Source organism: Suncus etruscus, chromosome 5 (genome assembly GCF_024139225.1).
Source record: "Suncus etruscus isolate mSunEtr1 chromosome 5, mSunEtr1.pri.cur, whole genome shotgun sequence".
Lineage (NCBI taxonomy): Eukaryota > Metazoa > Chordata > Mammalia > Eulipotyphla > Soricidae > Suncus > Suncus etruscus.
The window spans coordinates 881062-900556 of NC_064852.1; the positions used below are offsets into that span (position 1 = coordinate 881062).

At 48.2% G+C, this 19495-nt stretch overlaps 1 protein-coding gene across 1 annotated transcript in view; it reads left to right on the top strand.

Moving 5' to 3' along the window:
• Window positions 1-19495, top strand: part of TTLL11 (tubulin tyrosine ligase like 11) — a 235151-nt gene that overhangs the window by 178679 nt on the left and 36977 nt on the right. Inside the window, exon 7 of the mRNA XM_049773069.1 lies at window positions 14686-14946. Within this exon, the coding sequence (XP_049629026.1) occupies window positions 14686-14946 (261 nt within the window). The remainder of the gene's footprint in view (window positions 1-14685; window positions 14947-19495) is intronic.

Genomic DNA, 19495 nt, shown 5'->3' on the forward strand with positions numbered 1-19495 from the left:
AGGCCATGGTCTCTGTCCCAGCAGCACAAAACCCAGCAAAAGACTTGGAGGCATGAGCAGCTTGTGAGACCTTTCCACAGCCATTGGCTTATAAGGCCAGGCCAGGATTCCAAGGCCAGAGCCCCTCAGATTTCCAGGCTCTGGGGCATTTTCTTCCAAAGGCAGGCCAGGCGTGGCTTCTCCAGGGCATTCTGGGAGGAACCAGTCAGAACTATTCCCTGCTGTCCATCAGTCTGTGAGCTCAGCCCCCCTGGGCTCCACGTACATTAGAGAATGATGATATAATTGCCTTTGGGGAATGGGGTGCAGCACCTCCCATTTGAGTTTTAAACTCCCACCTTGAGTTCCTAAAGATGGTTTTGTATCCAACAGCCTATAAAGCAGGGACTTTCCAGTCTCACAGGCACCCTTGGATAGGGCGGTGTCCTCCAGGCAAATCCACCAGCGATGAGCTGCCCCGAGTGAATGGATTTCATCTGAGATACAAGAGGGGTGGCTCCTGGCTGGTTATGCCCACTGGCCTCCTTGGGCCCAGAGTGTACAAACAACAATGAGGTTACCAGGAAAATGAACCAGACTGGGGTGAAATTGGCTGCCAGCAGGAATGTTGGGCTGGGTGCATGGGAAGTCCCAAGCCCGGGGTTCCCCGCCCTCTGGCTGCATTCACACAGCCCCGCACTTTGGTGCAGAACTAACTGTGTTTAAACACTCAAGGGCTTTGTGCTACAGATAGGCGGCTGAGTGTGTAATTAAAAGGATCCCTTCATTAGCAGCAGCACACAATGAAAGCTGGAGTTGGCCTTTCCCCGCTAATTTTGGAGGTGGTAAAACAGAGGCTAATACAACCACTGATTACCATTGTCACACTCACTGTGGCTTCCTGTTGCCACTCTTTGTTCTCCCAGAGAACAGAAAAGATCTTCCTGAGGAACCAGGAGGAATAACACGGAGCAGGGAGGGGGGGAAAATGTCATCAGAAACCAAAATGAAGGGGCCAGAAAGATAATACATGGGCCTGCATGTTTGATCCTTAGCACTCCATACGGTCCCCGAGCACTGCCAGGAATGATGCTGAACATAGAGCTGAGCACCAGCAAGTGCTTTTTTTAGGGTGTCGTCCCCTTAAAAGCCAACCCAGAAATGAAGGGTCCAGGGGACACTGGGTGAGAAGTGCCTCTTCTAAAAACAGGCCACCCAGGGCCCAGTCCCAAGGAGTTGGACAGACAGTCCACCAGGCTTCAGCGGACTACAGCTGCCTGGCAGTGTCCTTCTGGGTGTGAGTGTGGTCATGGGCTTCGGGGCCTCAGTATGCCTTTCTTTGGGACAGAGCATGCCAGGGAGGTTCGAGCAGGGATGCTCGGGGATGCCCTATTGCTCTGTGGGAGGTGCAAGGTAGAAGGGCCCCAGTGAGAGACTCCTCATTCTTGGGAGTCTGTGTGCGATGAGCCACCAACTGTGTCTTCATCTGGGAGAAGAAAGGGCTGGGCCCATGGCCCCGGAAGGACCTCCTCTGGCTGGCTCCAAAACAAGGAAGTTCTGGGGGAACAGGGGTGTTAGGACCAGCACCCCCTCTCCCGCCCTTCCAGCCTGTCCCTTCAGGAGTTCCTGGCCTAGCCCAGCATGAAGATGCTCCTGTAGCAACCTAGAGGTGCTGAGAACTCAGCCCCAGCCAGGGCAAAGAGCAAAGCTGGGGGAGCGGGGAGGCTCCGTAATACCCAGATAAGTGGGGAAAAAAATTCAAGTAAGTAATAAGCACATGGCGTGCATGGTTATTAGTGTGAGCTGTTATTGATTTGTTTGATAATCGCAACAGAGCCACCCTGTCTAAGTAAATACTACGCCTTGTCGCTTGGAGGTTGGTTACAAGATCCGTTCCCCCAAGGGGCCAGAAAGATAGTAGGGTAGTTAGGGCTTTGGCCCTGCATGCTGCCGATAAAAATTCTATTCCTGGCATCCCATACAGTTCTCCGAACACTTAGTGATCCCTAAGTGCAGAGTCAGGAGTAAGCATGGAGCCTCACCATATATGGTCCAAAAACAAACAAAAAGAACAAAAAGACACCCTCACTCCCCACAAGCAGATTAACCTTGGTTCTTTATGAGCAAAGAAGCAATTCGTCCCAGCCACTGTCAGAGGAGGAACTGAGCAGAGGGTGCTTGGGTTTTGAGATCAGGTCCTCCCAGAGCTGAAGAATAGCTGAGGGACCCCTACAAAGCAGGTGACCTCAGACATCTGACCTCGCTGAAGTGTACATACAAGATGAAAATAAACGAACAATAAGGAAAACCACTACCAGTGCCACCAGTGCATAAAATACTACATCAGTATGGGTGTTTTAGATTTTTAAAAAATTTTATTGAGACCATTATGAATGATGAGTCCTTCATAGTTGGATTGCAGGCGTACAGTGACAGTGAATTGGGGCCATTCCAACCACCAGTGTTGACCTCCCTCCACCAAAGTTTCCAGCATGGATCTCATACCTCCACCCTCAGCCAGCTGGCCTACCAGTGAAACAGGTTCATTTTAAGTTTTGTTATAGTTTGGGTCTCTTGGTTCTAATATTGTTGACTTTAGTTTGGGTATTTGATTCTGACCAGTGGACCTGAGAACACTTGACCCGTGGGCCCCATCCTCTCTTTTCCCCCTCAGTTTGTAGAAAGACACAGAAATATGAGATAAAACAAAGTAATGCATGCCCCCAAGGTGCTATGAAAAAAGAGAGACTCTAAAGATACAAATAAAAAAAAATTTTTTTTTGTTTTTTTTTGGGCCACACCCGGCGGTGCTCGGGATACTCCTGGCTGTCTGCTCAGAAGTAGCTCCTGGCAGGCACGGGGGATCATATGGGACGCCGGGATTCGAACCAACCACCTTTGGTCCTGGATCAGCTGCTTGCAAGGCAAACGCCGCTGTGCTATCTCTCCGGGCCCACAAATAAAATTTTTTTAAAGTTTTGTTTTATGGGATTTTTTGTGTTTTTTTGGGGGGGGGGGATGGGTCACACTCAGCAGCATTCAGGGGTCACTACTGGCTCCATGCTCAGAAATCACTCCTGGCAGGCTTGGGGGAACCATATGGGATGCCCGGATTTGAACCACTGTCCCTCTGCGTCCAAGGCAAACGCCCTACCACTGTACTATCTCTCCGGCCCCCTGTTTTATGTGTTTTTGTTTTGTGTTTTGTTTTGTTTCGCTTGCATAGGCACAGCAAATGTTGGGGAGATTAGAAAGAAAATATCCGTGGCCTAAAAACACAGGATGCCTCTACCCATGAAGCATCCTGACATGAGACCAATAGGCATCCTAATTGCCCAACCCCATGGTCTTTCTTTGTGGTATCAGGAACAGTTCTTCTCCATTGTAGTTGTCACAGTCAGGCTTCTGTAATTAGAGATCTTGGTTTTTGCAGATCCTATGTCATGGAGCATCTTCTATTTCATCCCTCCTTAGGTGGTGAGGCAGGGAAACCTGCTCTGAAAGCAAGGTGTTGCTGTTTCTTGGTCATTAAGGTGTCATGAGCCCACCCTGGAGCAAGTTGGTGCAGGTGGAACTTTGATTCCTGTCTGAATCAGAAAACTGTGCTGGTTCCAAGGATGGGACCCAGGGTTCAGGGTTGAATAGTTGATGTCCGATCAACTGAGGCCTAAATTGAGTAACTATGACAAGTGTTCAGGGTGAAAGGAACCCCTGCACTAAAAATTTTGTGAGTTCCTTAGACAAGAATTTCTATAGGTAAGATATCCCCATTTTAAGGTGGGAGGATTTGTAAGGTGGTAAGCAGGGGAGGGGTTATATACAGTAGGGACTATATACAACAGACAGGCATTATGTACAATACAGAGTGGACAGACAGAGGTGTCCACCACATATTCACTCACATGCATAGATAGATATTGGAGATCGACTTGTAGTTGCAGCTAAAGAACTGACCCTTGTGGAATGGGTCAGAGTGCTTAAAAAGTATGAGGCTGGAAAATCAGGGGGAAAGGTTTTCCAGTTTCTAGGCAAATCATCATTGGTGAGTAAACTTTGCCAACTAAAGGCTTCCGGGATTAGCTTTTTCATGGAGCATTCTTAGATCAATCATAATTTTCATCTCTAGAGTACTGAGTAATATAATAGTGAACACTGTAAGAGGATTCTACCCCATGAAGTGTCATCTACTGGGTCTGGAGCATCTGAGTTTCTTTTCTGAAAGCAAACTGACAACATGGGCATTATGATATAATAGCAAACTAGCTTGAATTGAAAAATAAATTACAAAAACATATTAAAGTTAAGACACTAAAACATTCTAATAGTGAGACTGTAGTGGAAGTCTCTAGCTTCCAAACACATTCTGTACCTGTTTCTGTGGATAAAAACAGTAGAACATTATTATAGACCTCTATAATGAGCAATCAATGGAACACCTGTTCAATCTAAACAGCTGTATCCATTGCTGCAGGTTTCTTTGAAGTATAAAAGAGAATAAAGCCTGTTGTGTTTCTCCTCTTCCACTCAATTCGTTTCCTTCTCCTCACTATACGCTGGTGCCTATGGTGTTCAAGATATCTGCCATTTAGACCAAAGTGTTTCTTCATGCAGTTATTCTAAATACCACATATAAGTGATACCATTCTGTATTTATCCTTCTGGCTTACTTCACTTAACATAATATCTTCTACTTCCATCTGTCTTGCTGCAAATTGCATGACAGTATCATTCCTTACCACTATGCAGTATTCCATTGTCTGTATGTACCAGATCTTCATGATCCACTCATCTGTTGTTGGGCATCGAGGTTGGTTCCAAATCTTGGCTATTGTATTGAGTGCTGCAATGAATAGCTGTGTTCATGTATTCTTTTGGGTGAATATTTTTCTGTACTGTGGATAGATACCCAAGAGAGGAATTTCCAGGTAATATGGCAGCTCAGTGTTGAGTTTACTGAGAACCCTCCATACTCTTCCTTTAAGCAGCATTCCCACCAACAGTAGCTGAGAATTCCTTTCTCGCCATATCCCTGCCAACAGAGATTGTTACCATTATTTTTGATATGTGCTATCCTCACTGGTATAAGATGATATCCCATTGTCTTGATTTGGATTCCCTTAATGATAAGTAATGATGAACATTTTTTCATGTGTCTATTGGCCATCTGTTTGTCTTCCTCAGAAAATTGTCTGTTCATTTCCTCTCCCCATTTTTGATGATTTTTTTAGGTTTGTGGAGCTAACCTTTGTGAGTACTTTGTATATTCTATATGTCAAGCCTTTATCTGATGTACTGAGTGCAAAATTTTTCTCCCAATCAGTTACCTGTCTTCTAGTTTTAGTCTGTGTTTCTTTTGCCATACAGAGACTTTTTAGTTTGATGTAGTCCCATTTATTTAGGTTTGCTGCTATAGCTCTTGCCATTAGCATCCTATCATCGAAGACTTCTAAATCGTAGTCTAAATCTTAGAATGTTCTGCCTATGTTTTCCTCATTGAACTTTATGGCTTTGGGTCTGTACATCAGTGTGTTTTATCTTGACTGTTGGAAGAAAGAAGTTAGCAATTTGCATGAGGAAAAGTCAGGGCCCTTCAACCTAAAACCAAGCCATTGTCACAATTTTGAACCAAATAGACACAAGCTTAAAAACCCACACCAGTGAAATCCATTTAATTAATCCACAGAATTAACATCTCACCAGTTGCTGGCTGTGTTACTGCTTTGGGCGCCCTCTGAGATGGAAGCCTCAGGCTCCTAAACCAGGAACTGGAGAGACTCGAGTCTGGAAGCAAATGCCAACACAGGAAATAATTCACACGGTGAAAAGTAGGGGGGACAGGTTCAGAAATTCAAACACACAAAACCTTCTACTCCTCAGAGGCAGGCAACTTAGTGGAGGAAGACTAAAGAATGTCCCCAGCTTTCCTGTGACCCATACTTTTTATTAGCAAGAACCAGACCACACCCTAGGGTGAAGAACGAGTACTGAGGAGGGCAGGACTCAGTAGTCCAACACCCTCTTTCTTGCATCTGCAAGCATAGGACTTGCCAGTTTAGTCACCACCTCACTTTTTGTCCAAAAAATTGCCTTCAAGCGGAAGAGGCCTTGGTGGTGGCAGGGATGCATTAGGCCACAGCATGGGGCCACGTAGCAGTGATGTTTATTTTTAGAGGCCTCGTTCTCCAGCTCTTCAAACGAGCTACTGGGCTCATTAAAGGGGAGGCAAGCGTGGCAGTTTCTTGGGGAAGGCCGATGTGTTCTCTGCCTAGAGGAGGCAGGCAGAGAGGGAGATGGCCACGGGTGTAGGCCTAGCTGAAAACAAAGGGTCCTGCTTATCTTCCCTGGCCAGGGCAGCAGCTGTGTTCTCTGGGGTCCCCTGCCAGGTCATGGAATTCCCTGATCCCTTTCTGTGCCCCAGCTCATCCCAGACCTAGATGTCTCAGCTTCTGCCTATTCAAGAAACCCCTCACCCGAGAGATGGCCTGGCCTGCTCTGGGCCTGCAGGTCTGTGGCTGGCCAAGGGGTGCCACTGTGACAAGGCCCTCCCCAGATACCCACTGCTACTAGTGGAGCATTGCTTCTGTCATTGGGAGCTGGGGGCATATCAGTAACTTTCTGCCACCATCCTGGCATGTTTATGTAGAAGTAAACTTACTACTAGGGACTGGAGAGATAGAACAGCAGGTAAATCACTTGCCTTGAACCTGGCTGACCTGGGTTTAATCCCCAGCACTAGAGGGAGGGTCCCCCGAGCCCACAGCAGAGGACACAGAGATCACTGCTGGCTGGCATTGCTGTCCTTTCTGCTTCCCCTTCTGACTTGCCCATCCCTCTCCCCAGCCCATTGCACTGTTGATTCATCTTGTACCTGTTTTTTGGACTCCTGAGAGCTAAACCCACTCCATGATTATACCCTCCTAGGGTTCTAGCCCAGTGCTTTCAGGCGCCTCACAAGGCCAGCCAACCTGCTCTCTCACCCTGTCTTGGCTTCTCCATGGGGCTGAGTCTTCTCCTAGCTGGCCACATGCCTCTGGTGGCAGGAACCATGGTCGCCTCACAGGTTGCAATACAGATGAGCCCCTGCACATTTTGCTTGGGAAATGGTCACCAATGAGCACTGGCCAGAAGGAAGGCATCAGCGAGCACGAAAACCATTTCCCTGATGAGTCCACACACCTTCTCAGGAACTTGACTCTCACTTGGCTTTTTTCTGCTGCTTAATTTCTGTCAGATCACTCAGTTTCCATGCCAAAAAAAAGGTTTGGGTTTGTTTTCATTTAAAAAGTATCTAGAACCCAACAGTGAACTAAGCATCGAGCCTGTAATGAGATTTCTCTGTGAGGTTCCTCTATTGATTATAGATTGGTTTGTGAGGCGGGACAAGGATCCGGGGGTCTCTGGGTCTCACTTTCTTTTTTTTTTTTTTTTTTTTTTTGGTTTTTGGGCCACACCCGGCGGTGCTCAGGGGTTACTCCTGGCTGTCTGCTCAGAAATAGCTCCTGGCAGGCATGGGGAACCATATGGGACACCGGGATTGGAACCAACCACCTTTGGTCCTGGATCGGCTGCTTGCAAGGCAAACGCCGCTGTGCTATCTCTCCGGGCCCGGGTCTCACTTTCTTCCTCAGTAAGCTGGATCTCATTTCTACTTAACTCACAGACTGGTCATGAGAAACAGATGAAATAATATGGGTGAGTCACTTAGCACCACATTTAATAGTTACTGGGTCCCTGCGGAAGAGCAGCCGCATTTAAATGTAGGTTCCTCGGGCAAAATAGATTCATCGCACGTGTTTTAATGAAAAAGAATTCCATTTTATTTGAGGAAAAAGATGATAATAGATAAACCGTTCCAGGATTATTTCCCCTATTTTAATGAATCAAGAATATACCAAATTCAATAAAAACTAAGTGCCCCAATGAACTAGTAAGCTCGATTTATATTTCCTTTACCAGTCACTTTTATTTCATAAGCCCAGCATTTCCATGAAAACACTATTAAGTAAAAACGGGCTTTTACAGGATTTGTGATAACTTGGATCTCTGTGTCGTGTGCTCATTGAAACGATCTCCAGCAAAGAGTCTTTATCTCACTGCTGTATTTCGGCTTCTATGTCTTAGCCCCTTCCTCACACATATACACACATGTATAGATGCATAGACATGCACGTATGCACAAACATGGTTCTGAGGCCCTGAAAGGGATGCTGATGGCTCTGCAGGCCTCCTTGGGAGAATGAGCTGGGACTGTGGCTGCTCACTGTTTCCCTTCATAAGTGCAACCAATCTTGTAGGAGAGGTGGAGGGAGCCATCCTGTCAGTAGGATGGCGGCATGTGAGGTCGCCCCTTGGGCTGCCTGCTTGGCCCAGGGTGTGGGGCCCAGAGGTCTGTGGCCTGAATGTGTGGGAGACAGCCCCTCACATGCCTCTGGGAATCCTTCCTAGTCTAGAGGTTCCCAGAGGTAGGTTCCCCCACACACCTGGAACTTCCCTCTGGAATGGTGCAAGGGGTACTCATGTCCCCCGGCCTCCTAGAGATGCTGTTCTTAAACTGGAGGAGCTGTGGCTTCCTTGGCCTGTGGGGGTACCAGTTGTCACTGAGCCATACCCCTTCAAGTGCTCTGATGGGATGCCCACTGCACCCCAATCAAGATAAGCAGGTAACACCATCAGACAGACAGATCACCCCCTGGTCTGAAAATGCGTGGCCAGGGCACCCATTTGCAGGTCCTTGTCTGTGCATGATGGCTGGGTGAACTGTGAGGCCCTGAGGGATCAGGGACAGTTAGTTTATCAGGGACTGGTCTGGGCCTTCCACCAGCTGTCGCACACCTGTGAGTGTGGGGTTGCAGATGAGTGTGGTTCTTCTTCATCGTTGGCGATGATTTTATTTAAAAAATAATCAAGTAACAGTTTCTGCAGCTCTGTAACCTCCGATGTGAATCCTGATGGTGTTTTTGAATAACGGGCAGCCAACTGGGGAAGGCACTGATTAGGCCTGATTGATAACCCCACACACTCAGCCAGCCCACGCCTGCAGGCGGAATGGCTGAGAGCTTCTCAGGATGGTCCATTGCGCCTCTGGGTTCTTTCGATGGAAGCCTTCCCCAAGCGGGTTTCTAGCGGTTGTTACGGACCATTTCTAGCTGTCCTTTTCCAAACCTCCCTTTTATTAATGATGTACCAAATGCCCAGGGAATGGATGGTTGTCACTCCCCAGCCACTCGGGCTCGTTTCCAACCACAGTGCTGCATTCACTCAGCTTCCTTCCTCAGGCCTTCATGGGTGTTTCCTCTTTCTTAGGAAAAGCCTCCCCTGACTTTGATTGATTGTGTAAGTCCAAGGAAACAGGGTGAAGACAGTTCAGCTAAAGGAAAGAGAGGAAACTGCTCATCTAAGCCTCGTGAGAGAAACTTGACACCCCTCTTTTTAGGAAGAGGGTACCATAATTTCTCCAGAACCATCCAGGCGATTCAACCTTTTTTTTTTTTTTTTTTTTTGGTTTTTCGGGCCACACCCGTTTGATGCTCAGGGGTTACTCCTGGCTAAGCGCTCAGAAATTGCCCCTGGCTTGGGGACCCTATGGGACGCCGGGGGATCAAACCGCGGTCCTTCCTTGGCTAGCGCTTGCAAGGCAGACACCTTACCTCTAGCGCCACCTCACCGGCCCCTCAACTTTTAAAAAAATTATTTAAGGACTGGAGAGATAGCATAGCCAACCTGAAAGGGAACCAGTTCGATTCCTGGCATCCCATATGGTCCCCCAGCCTGCCAGGGATGATTTCTGAATGCAGAGCCAGGAGAGTAGCCCCTGAGAGCTGTTGGGTATGGCCCAAAAACCAAATAATAAAAAAAATTAAGGGCTCAGAGTGGTGGCACAAGCTGTAGGGCGTTTGCCATGCACTAACCTAGGATGGACCATGGTTCGATCCCCTGACATCCCATATGGTCCCCCAAGCCAGGAGTGATTTCATTTTTTTTTGTTTGTTTTTGTTTTTGTTTTTGGTCACACCCAGCAGTGCTCAGGGGTTACTCCTGGCTTTACACTCAGAAATCGCTCCTGGCAGGCTCAGGGAACCATATATATGGGATGCCGGGATTCAAACCATCGTCCTTCTGCATGCAAGGCAAACTCCCTGTTTGTTATCTCTCTGGCCCCATCAGTAGCGATTTCTGAGTGCATAACCAAGAGTAACTTTTGTGCATCACCAGGTATGGCTCAAAAAAAGCAAAAAAAAAAAAAAAATTAGAGAAAAAGAATCACATAGCTGACATAGTTAATGATATACATTTGTTTCCAGATAAGTGAAAGCAAAGTTATTTAATAAATGGAAATAAAAATAACATAGAAGAGGGGGAAAAAATGGGCCCGGAGAGATAGCACAGCGGCATTTGCCTTGCAAGCAGCCGATCCAGGACCAAAGGTGGTTGGTTCGAATCCCGGTGTCCCATATGGTCCCCCGTGCCTGCCAGGAGATATTTCTGAGCAGACAGCCAGGAGTAACCTCTGAGCACCGCCGGGTGTGGCCCAAAAACCAAAAAAAAAAAAAAAAAAAAAAAAGAAGAGGGAAAAAAGAAAGAAAAAAAGAAAAAGTACAATAGCAAGCTCATTTGTGAAAATATTCTACCACCAATGAAGTCATTAATACAATGGCAGAAGGTTTAGTAATCTCATGTTATAGGGCCAGCCTGTTAAATGAGGGCGTTCCCAATGACACCCCAATCTAAATGACTTTAGAGATGATGGCATCAAGCAAATGAAGTTTCTCCAGAAATTCAAAGCTACAGTACTATGAATTTAAAGGGCATTTACTCAGCTGCTGGGCCTTCTTGGAAGAAAGCCTGATTCAAACATGGTGACTGCATTTGTGGGCATGGCTACAGCTGCCAGCCTTTCCAGGAAGGAAGTAGATGCAGGAGAGGGTGCCCTCACTTGCTCCAAATAAAGACCTGGAGATACCAGCCCAGCAACTGGGGTGCTGGAAGTGTGGTCCAATAGGCGTCTCTGCAGGGAATCTTGAGGGTCAGTGATGAGGCAGGCCATGGGGAAACAGTTATTCTGGGTGATGGAGGCAGCAAGCGCAACTGGCAGGGTCGGCGCTTGGCCAGCTTTGTGTGCATGGGCCAGTGTATCCCTGATCTTTCACGGTTCGGTTAACATCTTATTTTTTTTTATTTTATTGATTGGTTGGTTGATTGGTTTTGGGGCCACACCCAGCAGTGCTCAGGGGTTATTCCTGGCTCTACACTCAGAAATTGCCCCGGCAGGCTCTGGGGGACCACATGCGGGATGCTGGGAATCAAGCTGGGTCCCTCCCAGGTCGGCTGCATGCAAGGCAAATGCCCCACCCTTGTGCTATTTCTCCAGCCCCATTGATTAACATCTTGTTCAAGAAGAGTAAACGTGGTTGAGCTTTAAAAAGGAATTTTTTTGCACGCATGTACTTCTCCTCTCTCCTCTCCCCTACACACACACACACACACACACACACACACACACACACACACCCTCTTTGCTTTGAGTCCAGGCACATGTTCTTTGTTTGTTTGTTTGTTTTTAGTTTTGGGGCCACACCCAGCAGCACTCAGAGGGTTACTCTTGGCTCTGAGCTCAGAAATCACTTCTGGCAGGCTCAGGGGACTCTACAGATGCCAGGGATCGAACCTGGGTCAGTCACATGCAAGGCAAATGCCCAGTCTGCTGTACTATAGCTCTGGCCCCAAGTCCATGTTCTTGTTTCTGTGAAAAGAGGCCTTCTGGGTTGTCTTCATCTTGCAGTTTCTCCTTATTAGCAGCTAGATGGGTCCACAGGAAAAAGACAGCAAAGACCCCTTCAGTGTAGCTGTCAAGCATGTTCTTCCCTGCCAACCTTTCACACTGGGAAGAGCCGGCAGGTCACCAGAGAGAGGGTTAAGGCGCTCACCTTGCATAGTCCGACCCTGTTTCAATTTCCAGCATTGTATATGGTTTCCAAAGCACTGGCTAGAGTGAGTGATCCCTAAGCACAGAGCCAGAAGGAAGCCCTGAGTACTGCTTATGCTGGAAGTCTGCCACACTCTGTCTTGGTTTGGATAGGTGGGGCCTAAAGAAAAAACAAATTAATTTTAAAAAATATTTAAAAAGGAGCCGGAGAGAGAGCATGGAGGTAAGGCATTTACCTTTCATGCAGAAGGTTCGAATCCCGGCATCCCATACGGTCCCCCATGCCTGTCAGGAGCGATTTCTGAGCACGGAGCCAGGAAAAACCCCTGAGCACTGCCGGGTGTGACCCAAAACCACACACACACACACACACACACACACACACACACGCATGCACGCACGCACACACACACACACGCACACGCACGCACGCACGCACGCACGCACACACACACACACAAAAAATAAAAATAAAAACAATAAGGGCCCGGAGAGATAGCACAGCGGCATTTGCCTTGCAAGCAGCCAATCCAGGACCTAAGGTGGTTGGTTCGAATCCCAGTGTCCCATATGGTCCCCTGTGCCTGCCAGGAGCTATTTCTGAGCAGACAGCCAGGAGTAACCCCTGAGCACCACAGGGTGTGGCCCAAAAAAATAAAATAAGAGTGCTTCCAAGACACAAAGGATCCCATCCTTTCTATTTTTTTTTTCTGAGGCTTCCCTTGCCCTAAAAGCCAGATGTCCCCTTGGGTGTCCTCCCTGAACCCTGTCTGGCAGTGACGGAGAGTTGGAAAGGTGGTTTTGTCCCCCTGTCAGTTCAAGCAGAGGCAGTACAGCAAGGCAGAGCACAAAGGAGCAGCAAGGACAGCAGTGGGCACGGAACATGCAGAGTTACCGGTGGGCTCTGAGCCAACTATCCAAACCAAGACAGAGTGTGGCAGACTTCCAGCATAAGAAGCGCCACCAAGGCTGCAGAGAGCATGTGTGAGTGAGGACACCTGCTCGGAAGTGGGAGTGTGGGGGCCATGATCCTTACAGAGGGAAGAGCAGCGAGAAGATGCAGGAAGTGAAGCCCAGAGCCCTGTGTTCCTGGATTCAGGAACCAAGAGGCAGCACCAGACTCAGTTCTAGCTCAGGAAATGAGGGAGTGGACAGGGAAGCAGGGAGCACCCTTGGCCTTGGAGGGAAGTAGGTGTCTGTACGGCAGTGGTAGGACATGAAGTGGAGGTGAAATTAGGTGTGGTCTTAAGGACCAGAACCATGAATCTGGACTTTAGAATTGGAGGATTTTATGGGGATGGGTTGGGGAGGGCACCAAAGGCAGAGCAAGGGGGTGGGCCAAGCAGGTTTAGAGGGGATGATGTGGGTGCGGTGGGAAGAATGGTTGGCATGATGGATGGATGTATGGATGAGTGAATAATGGATGGAAGTTCGGATGAATGGAAGAATAGATGGAAAGGATAGATGGCAGGATGGATGGATGGATGGCAGGATGGATGGATGGATGGATGGATGGATGGATGGATGGATGGATGGATGGATGGATGGATGGATGGATAGGCAGACAGATGAATGACCAGCCAGACCGATGAATATCTGGTCAAGCTAGAATGGGAGGACTCGTGGCTATAGTCCTGAATGGGACTGTGACAGTGGTGGAGCTGGTTTTGGGGAGCATGAAAGAGATCAAGTGCACGGTGAGAGCTGAGGAAGTTGACGGGGACAGGGATCCAGATATTTCTTGTTTAAGTCTCTGACAGACTCCAGGGGGCAGGGCAAATTCCCATGGGGGTCTGAGGTACCTGTGGCCACCCCAAGGTTAAGTCGCCTGTATGGGGCTGGGAGGTGCATTCCCAAGTCAGAGGCTGGTCCCTGAGTCATTAGTAGCTGCTGGGCCAGAGTAGAATCATTTTAGGGATCGCCAACAACTAAGGAACCACAGGAGGTGATGACTTGGGGGTGGGTGGGAGTGGGAATACGAGTTGCAAATAAGAAACTGCAAATAAGAATATAGTAAGAGCGGTGGCGCAAGTGGTAGGGTGCTTGCCTTGAACGTGCTAGCCTAGGATGGACTGTGGTTTGATCCCCCAGCATCCCATATGGTCTCCCAAGCCAGAAAGAAAGAGAGAGAGAGAGAAGGAAGGAAGAGAAAGAAGAGAAGGAATTAGAGGAAGGAAGGAAGAAGGGAAGGAAAGAAGGAAGGAAGGAAGAAGGGAAGGAGGAAGGGAAAAGAGGGAGGAAGGAAGGGAGGGAGGGAGGGAAGAAGGAAGGAAGGAATGTAGGGAGGGAGGAAGGAAGGAAATAGTAAGAGAAAACCAGTGAAGTCAGGAAGTGTTGTGAAGCCCTGTCCCCAAGTGGGTTAGCTGCAAATGAATCTCGGGACGGAGCTGATGGCTCTTGGCCAGCTCTCGATGAGATTTTTCTATTTCCTAATTATTCAATTACTCCCCATAAGTAGAAGTTTGAAATCAAGCCATAGCAGGGTGTTCTCTCAAATCTCAGTGCAGCTCCCTGAGTGGGGAGCTGGGGCGGAAGCAGAGGCACCGTGTCAAGGCCACCCTCTGCTCTGGGTGTCAGCCCCAGATCTGTTCTGAGCTCTGACTATGAGTTTGGGCCAGTCACTTCCTCCATCTTCTGGTCTGTACAATGGACCAGAACCAGAACCCACCACCCCCAGGAGGCTACAAGGGATGGAAAACCCTGCCAGGGAAAGGGGTCAGCCCAGGGTCCTGGGAAGACCTTCGTAGAATAATGGTTCTCTCTTGCCTTCGCTGTGTGCCCAGGTCGAAGCAGTCCGAGCAGTCGAAGCAGCTCTCCACAGCAGGGGAAGACCACGGTGACAGTGAGCTGGCCAGCGCTCCCAACGGGCCCTCCAACTTCGAGTCCCAGCTACCCACCATCTGCCTCAAGCAAGTGTTCCCCAAATACGCCAAACAGTTCAACTACCTGCGCCTGGTGGACCGGATGGCCAACCTCTTCATCCGCTTCCTGGGAATCAAGGGAACCATGAAGTTGGGACCAACAGGCTTCCGTACCTTCATCAGGTCAGTGAGTCCAGTCCCAACTCTAGTGGTTCACGTAGACCTGGCTGCCCTGCTCTGGGAGAGTCTTCTCTGGCACTGGACCCAGCACAGAATAGTCTTGTGTGGAGGCTGAATTTCTGACCTTATGTCATGGCAGCATTCCGGGCCTTACACTATGGGCCCGTCATTGATTCAGGGCCACCTTGAAGTAAGTCCTTAACCCCACGGAGTTAGATGGACTTGTGCTCCTGAAACTGTCCAGATGTGCTCTCGTTGGACCCAGCCCCTCACAGAGATTTAGGAAATTGTGGCAGATAGCAATAGACACACCATTCCAAAGTATCAAAGTGAAATCACTCAGTTGGTCGTTTAACTTGGTTCAATTATTTGTTCTGACATATGTGTTATGGAGTGTATACAGTTTGAAAGCATTTTTTGGAGAAGGGCACACCCAGCCATGCTCAGGGATTACTTCTGGCTCTGTGCTTAGAAATCCCTCCTGGCAGGCTCGGGGAACATATGGGACACCAGGGATTGAACCCAGGTCCGTCCCTCATGGCCGTGTGCAAGGCAAATTCTCTACCGCTGTGCTATTGCTCTGGCCCCTTAAAAGCATTTTTAAGAAGCTAAAAGGAACTAAAAGGACTCGTTTGCAGCCCCTGGCAACCTATGTTGCCATAGGGATGCCCCTCCATCCCTTTTATTTGCTTGTGTTTTAATTTGGGGCCACACTCAGCCGTGCTCAAGGCTTACACCTGACTCTACGCTCAGGTATCACTCTTGGTGCACTCAGAGGACCATGTGGGGCGAGGGGGATGATCGTAGGTGTGCTGCATACAAGGAAAGCACTCTTCCCCTGGACTGTCTCAGGCCCTTGCCACTCCCTCCATCTACTGGGGTGACACATTTCATGAATGAAACTGCATGTCTCAATCCTCCTGGCCACTCTGAGGACAAGCCAGGGCCACCGACTAGCCTTGAATGACCTTTCTCTGAATCAGCGGCCTTAAAGAAATGGGAGTGAAATTCCTGGGTGCCTGGATTGTGTATATGTAACACCTCAAAGAAACACCTACACTGGGTTACTGTGGTTTCTGTCACAGTTTTACTGCTCGGTCACATTCTGCAGCCTGAGGTGGAAGCCAAACTTTACCGGTGAAGTCTTGAGTTGAAAACCAGAGGAGAAGGGAAGTGGGATGCTTTGTGTGGGCCATGGGCAGAGCCCAAGAATGGATCCCGTCAATTCCAGGCTAGAAGTCTGGGCAGGACCCCTTTTCATCCAGACCAAGAGACATAGAAAGAGAGACGCTTCCTAACAGAAATGCCTTAAAAAGGGGCCGGAGAGATAGCACAGCGGTAAGGCGTTTGCCTTAGAAGCAGAAGGACAGTGGTTCGAATCCGGCATCCCATATGGTCCCCCGAGCCTGCTGGGGGGTGATTTCTGAGCGTAGAGCCAGGAGTAACCCCTGAGCGCTGCCAGGTGTGACCCAAAATAAAACAAACAAATAAACAAACAAAAAGAAATGTCTTAAAAAATGCCACTAACCCAGAGCACACATTTCAGCCAGCAGGAGTCCTGAACACTGGAAAGTCCTGAGGCAGTGCAGAGGGCTGCAGAGCTCAACCTCCTTCCCCTTCCCTGGAAGAGAACTTGCTTCACCCACCCCCAAGAAATGTGGTGTTCCAGACCTGGTATCAAATCATTGGCCATTCAGAAAACGAATTTGTCATTCCCACTTCGGCAGCACATACACTAAAATTGGAAAGCAAATTTGGTTTTGGCTTTTGCACCACTGCTCGCAGTGCGGAGGGCTTACTCCTGACTCTTCACTCAGGGAGCATGCCTGGGCCACAGGGGCAGCAGGGATCGAACCCAGGTCAGCCAAGTGCGAGACAAGACCAATACTCACTGTACTGTCCTGTCTCTCAAGCCTGAAGAAAAGGTTGCATCAGAGCATGACTGTGGGCAGAGAGCACAGTGGACGGGTGTAGGGGTGGCAGGAGGCAGGCTCTTGACCACCCCCCAACACCCACCCACTGTGCCCCGTAACCTCAAGAGCAAATAGGACTGATCAAGAGGATTCCTGAAACGCTCGCAGACTGGCACCAGATGATGTCAAAAATATGGCCGTAAATCTGTCTCTATGTGATAGTCTTGATGATTTCTCATCCCTTTGTTCTCCATAATTAAGGACATTTGCATGAAAAACCAATTTTTGTGCTGCTGGAGCCTCTTCGGTCCCTGAGCCTCCATTCCCAGTCTGAGTTCAGGCTCTGCGTGGAGTGCAGTGACATCCCCGAAACAAAAAGGGACAGACACCCCTTTCCCCACCACCAGCCAGATGCACCTCTGTCCAGCCCCAACTGCTTACGAATGCAGGCGTGGAGGGCGAAAAACGTCTCTACAGCATGGCGTCCCGTTAATAGATTTTTCTTTCCCCTCTTAAAATGTACTAAGAGATCCCAACAGTAACTTAATCGTGAAGGATGAGGCTCGCTTATCTGAGCGTGTTCAGCCTCGCCAGTTCCTTTCACCGGCGGGTACTTTCTCTTGCTAAGGACTCGCTTCTCCCCATTTTCCCCGTCAGCTTAAATCCTGCTTCATAATGAATTAATTCTATTGATGCCACGTGTTCAATGGATCCAGGGCCCTACGTAGGAGCACTGTGTAGGAGCACAGCTTTATGGGGCAAGAAAGACAGCCCGTCTCATGTGGACACACACACACACCCCCAGGTCAAATTGACTTTCATCTTTTCTGACACACACACACACACACACACACACACACACACACACACACACACACACACACACACACACACACACACACAGGTCAAACTTGACTTTCATCTTTTCTGCCCTCCCTTTCTCGCACAGGCTCCTTGAAGGGAACTGGGGGAAACAAAATCATAAATATTCTGGTGGAATTCACTTCGTGGTGACCGTCTCTCCCTGATGCGCTGCATAGATCAGCAGTTTTAGGAGTGAATTATGCTAATACCAGTCTGGCCCCCTTCTATTTTTTCCCTTTTCCAGCAAGAAATGAGAAGTAATGAACTGTCGGTCCCTTGTCTAGACTTAACTCTCGCTCGAACCAGCTTTTCCTGTCATTTCCTCAGGAGGCACATCAGAGTAGCACATATTACCATGAATTAAAGTGCCTCTCGCCCCCCACCCTACTCCCTTTCCTTTTTTTTGTTTCATAATAATTGCTGGGGTGTGGAACTTTCCCTTCCTCGGAGAGATGAAAAATTATTCGAAAGCAGGATGACAGCTCACTTTGAGGGAAATGTACTTTGTTATTTTCTTTCCCCCTGGACCCCTAATTTGGGAGGGCACCCCCTAATTCCTGAAGAATGCTATTTCAAATGAATCCTTAGCATAGTTCTGCACGTTTTGTTTTCTCTACCCAGTATTAAGCCACTAGCCTGGTTTATTTCTAGGAATCGAAGGCGGCTTTCCCTAGCCCAAAACATCAGCTGGACGCAGGCCTGGCCCTCCAGAGAATGTCCCCCACTTTCCACACACGCCCCCCCCCTCGGGGCCTCTGATCCTGCTCTCTTTCAAACTCTGTCTCTTCTGCTCTCTTTTCTCCTAAGGAGATATTAATACGCTTCATAACGGTTCACAGTGGGGGGGCTTTAGTGTCTGAGAAACAACATGATGTCTTAGAAGGTTCTGGAACAGAAGCATAAGGGGCCTGTCCTCCCCCTCAATTGTTAACTCCTTAGTAACTCGAGAAATCTCTTCTGTGATCATCTCTTTTTGAACTTGTGAGTCTGTGCCTGGGATGGCAACCGCCTTTTTAAAAAAAACTGAGTGATGCTCCACATTACTAATCATCAGGGAGATGCAAATAAAAACAACTATGAGGTACCACCTCACACCCCAGAGATTGGCACACATCACAAAGAATGAGAACAAGCAGTGTTGGCGGGGATGTGGAGAGAAAGGAACTCTTATCCACTGCTGGTGGGAATGCCATCTAGTTCAACCTTTATGGAAAGCGATATGGAGATTCCTCCAAAAACTGGAAATCGAGCTCCTATACGACCCAGCTATACCACTCCTAGGAATATACCCTAGGAACATAAAAATACAATACAAAAATCCCTTCCTTACACCTGTATTCATTGCACCACTATTTACCATAGCAAGACTCTGGAAACAGCCAAGATAACCCTTCAACAGATGAATAGCTAAAGAAACTGTGGTACATATACAGAATCCAATATTATGCAGCTGTCAGGAGAGATGAAGTCATGAAATTTTCCTATACATGGATGTACATGGAATCTATCATGCTGAGTGAAATAAGTCAGAGAGAGAGAAAGACACAGAATGGTCTCACTCATCTATGGATTTTAAGAAAAATGAATGACATTCTTGCAATAATAACTTTTCAGACACAAAAGAGAAAAGAGCTGGAAGTTACAGCTCACCTCATGAAGCTCACCACAAACAGGGATGAGTTTAGTTAGAGAAATAACTATGTTTTGAACTATCCTAATAATGAGAATGTACGAGGAAAATAGAAAGCCTGTCTAGAGTACAGGTGGGGGTTGGG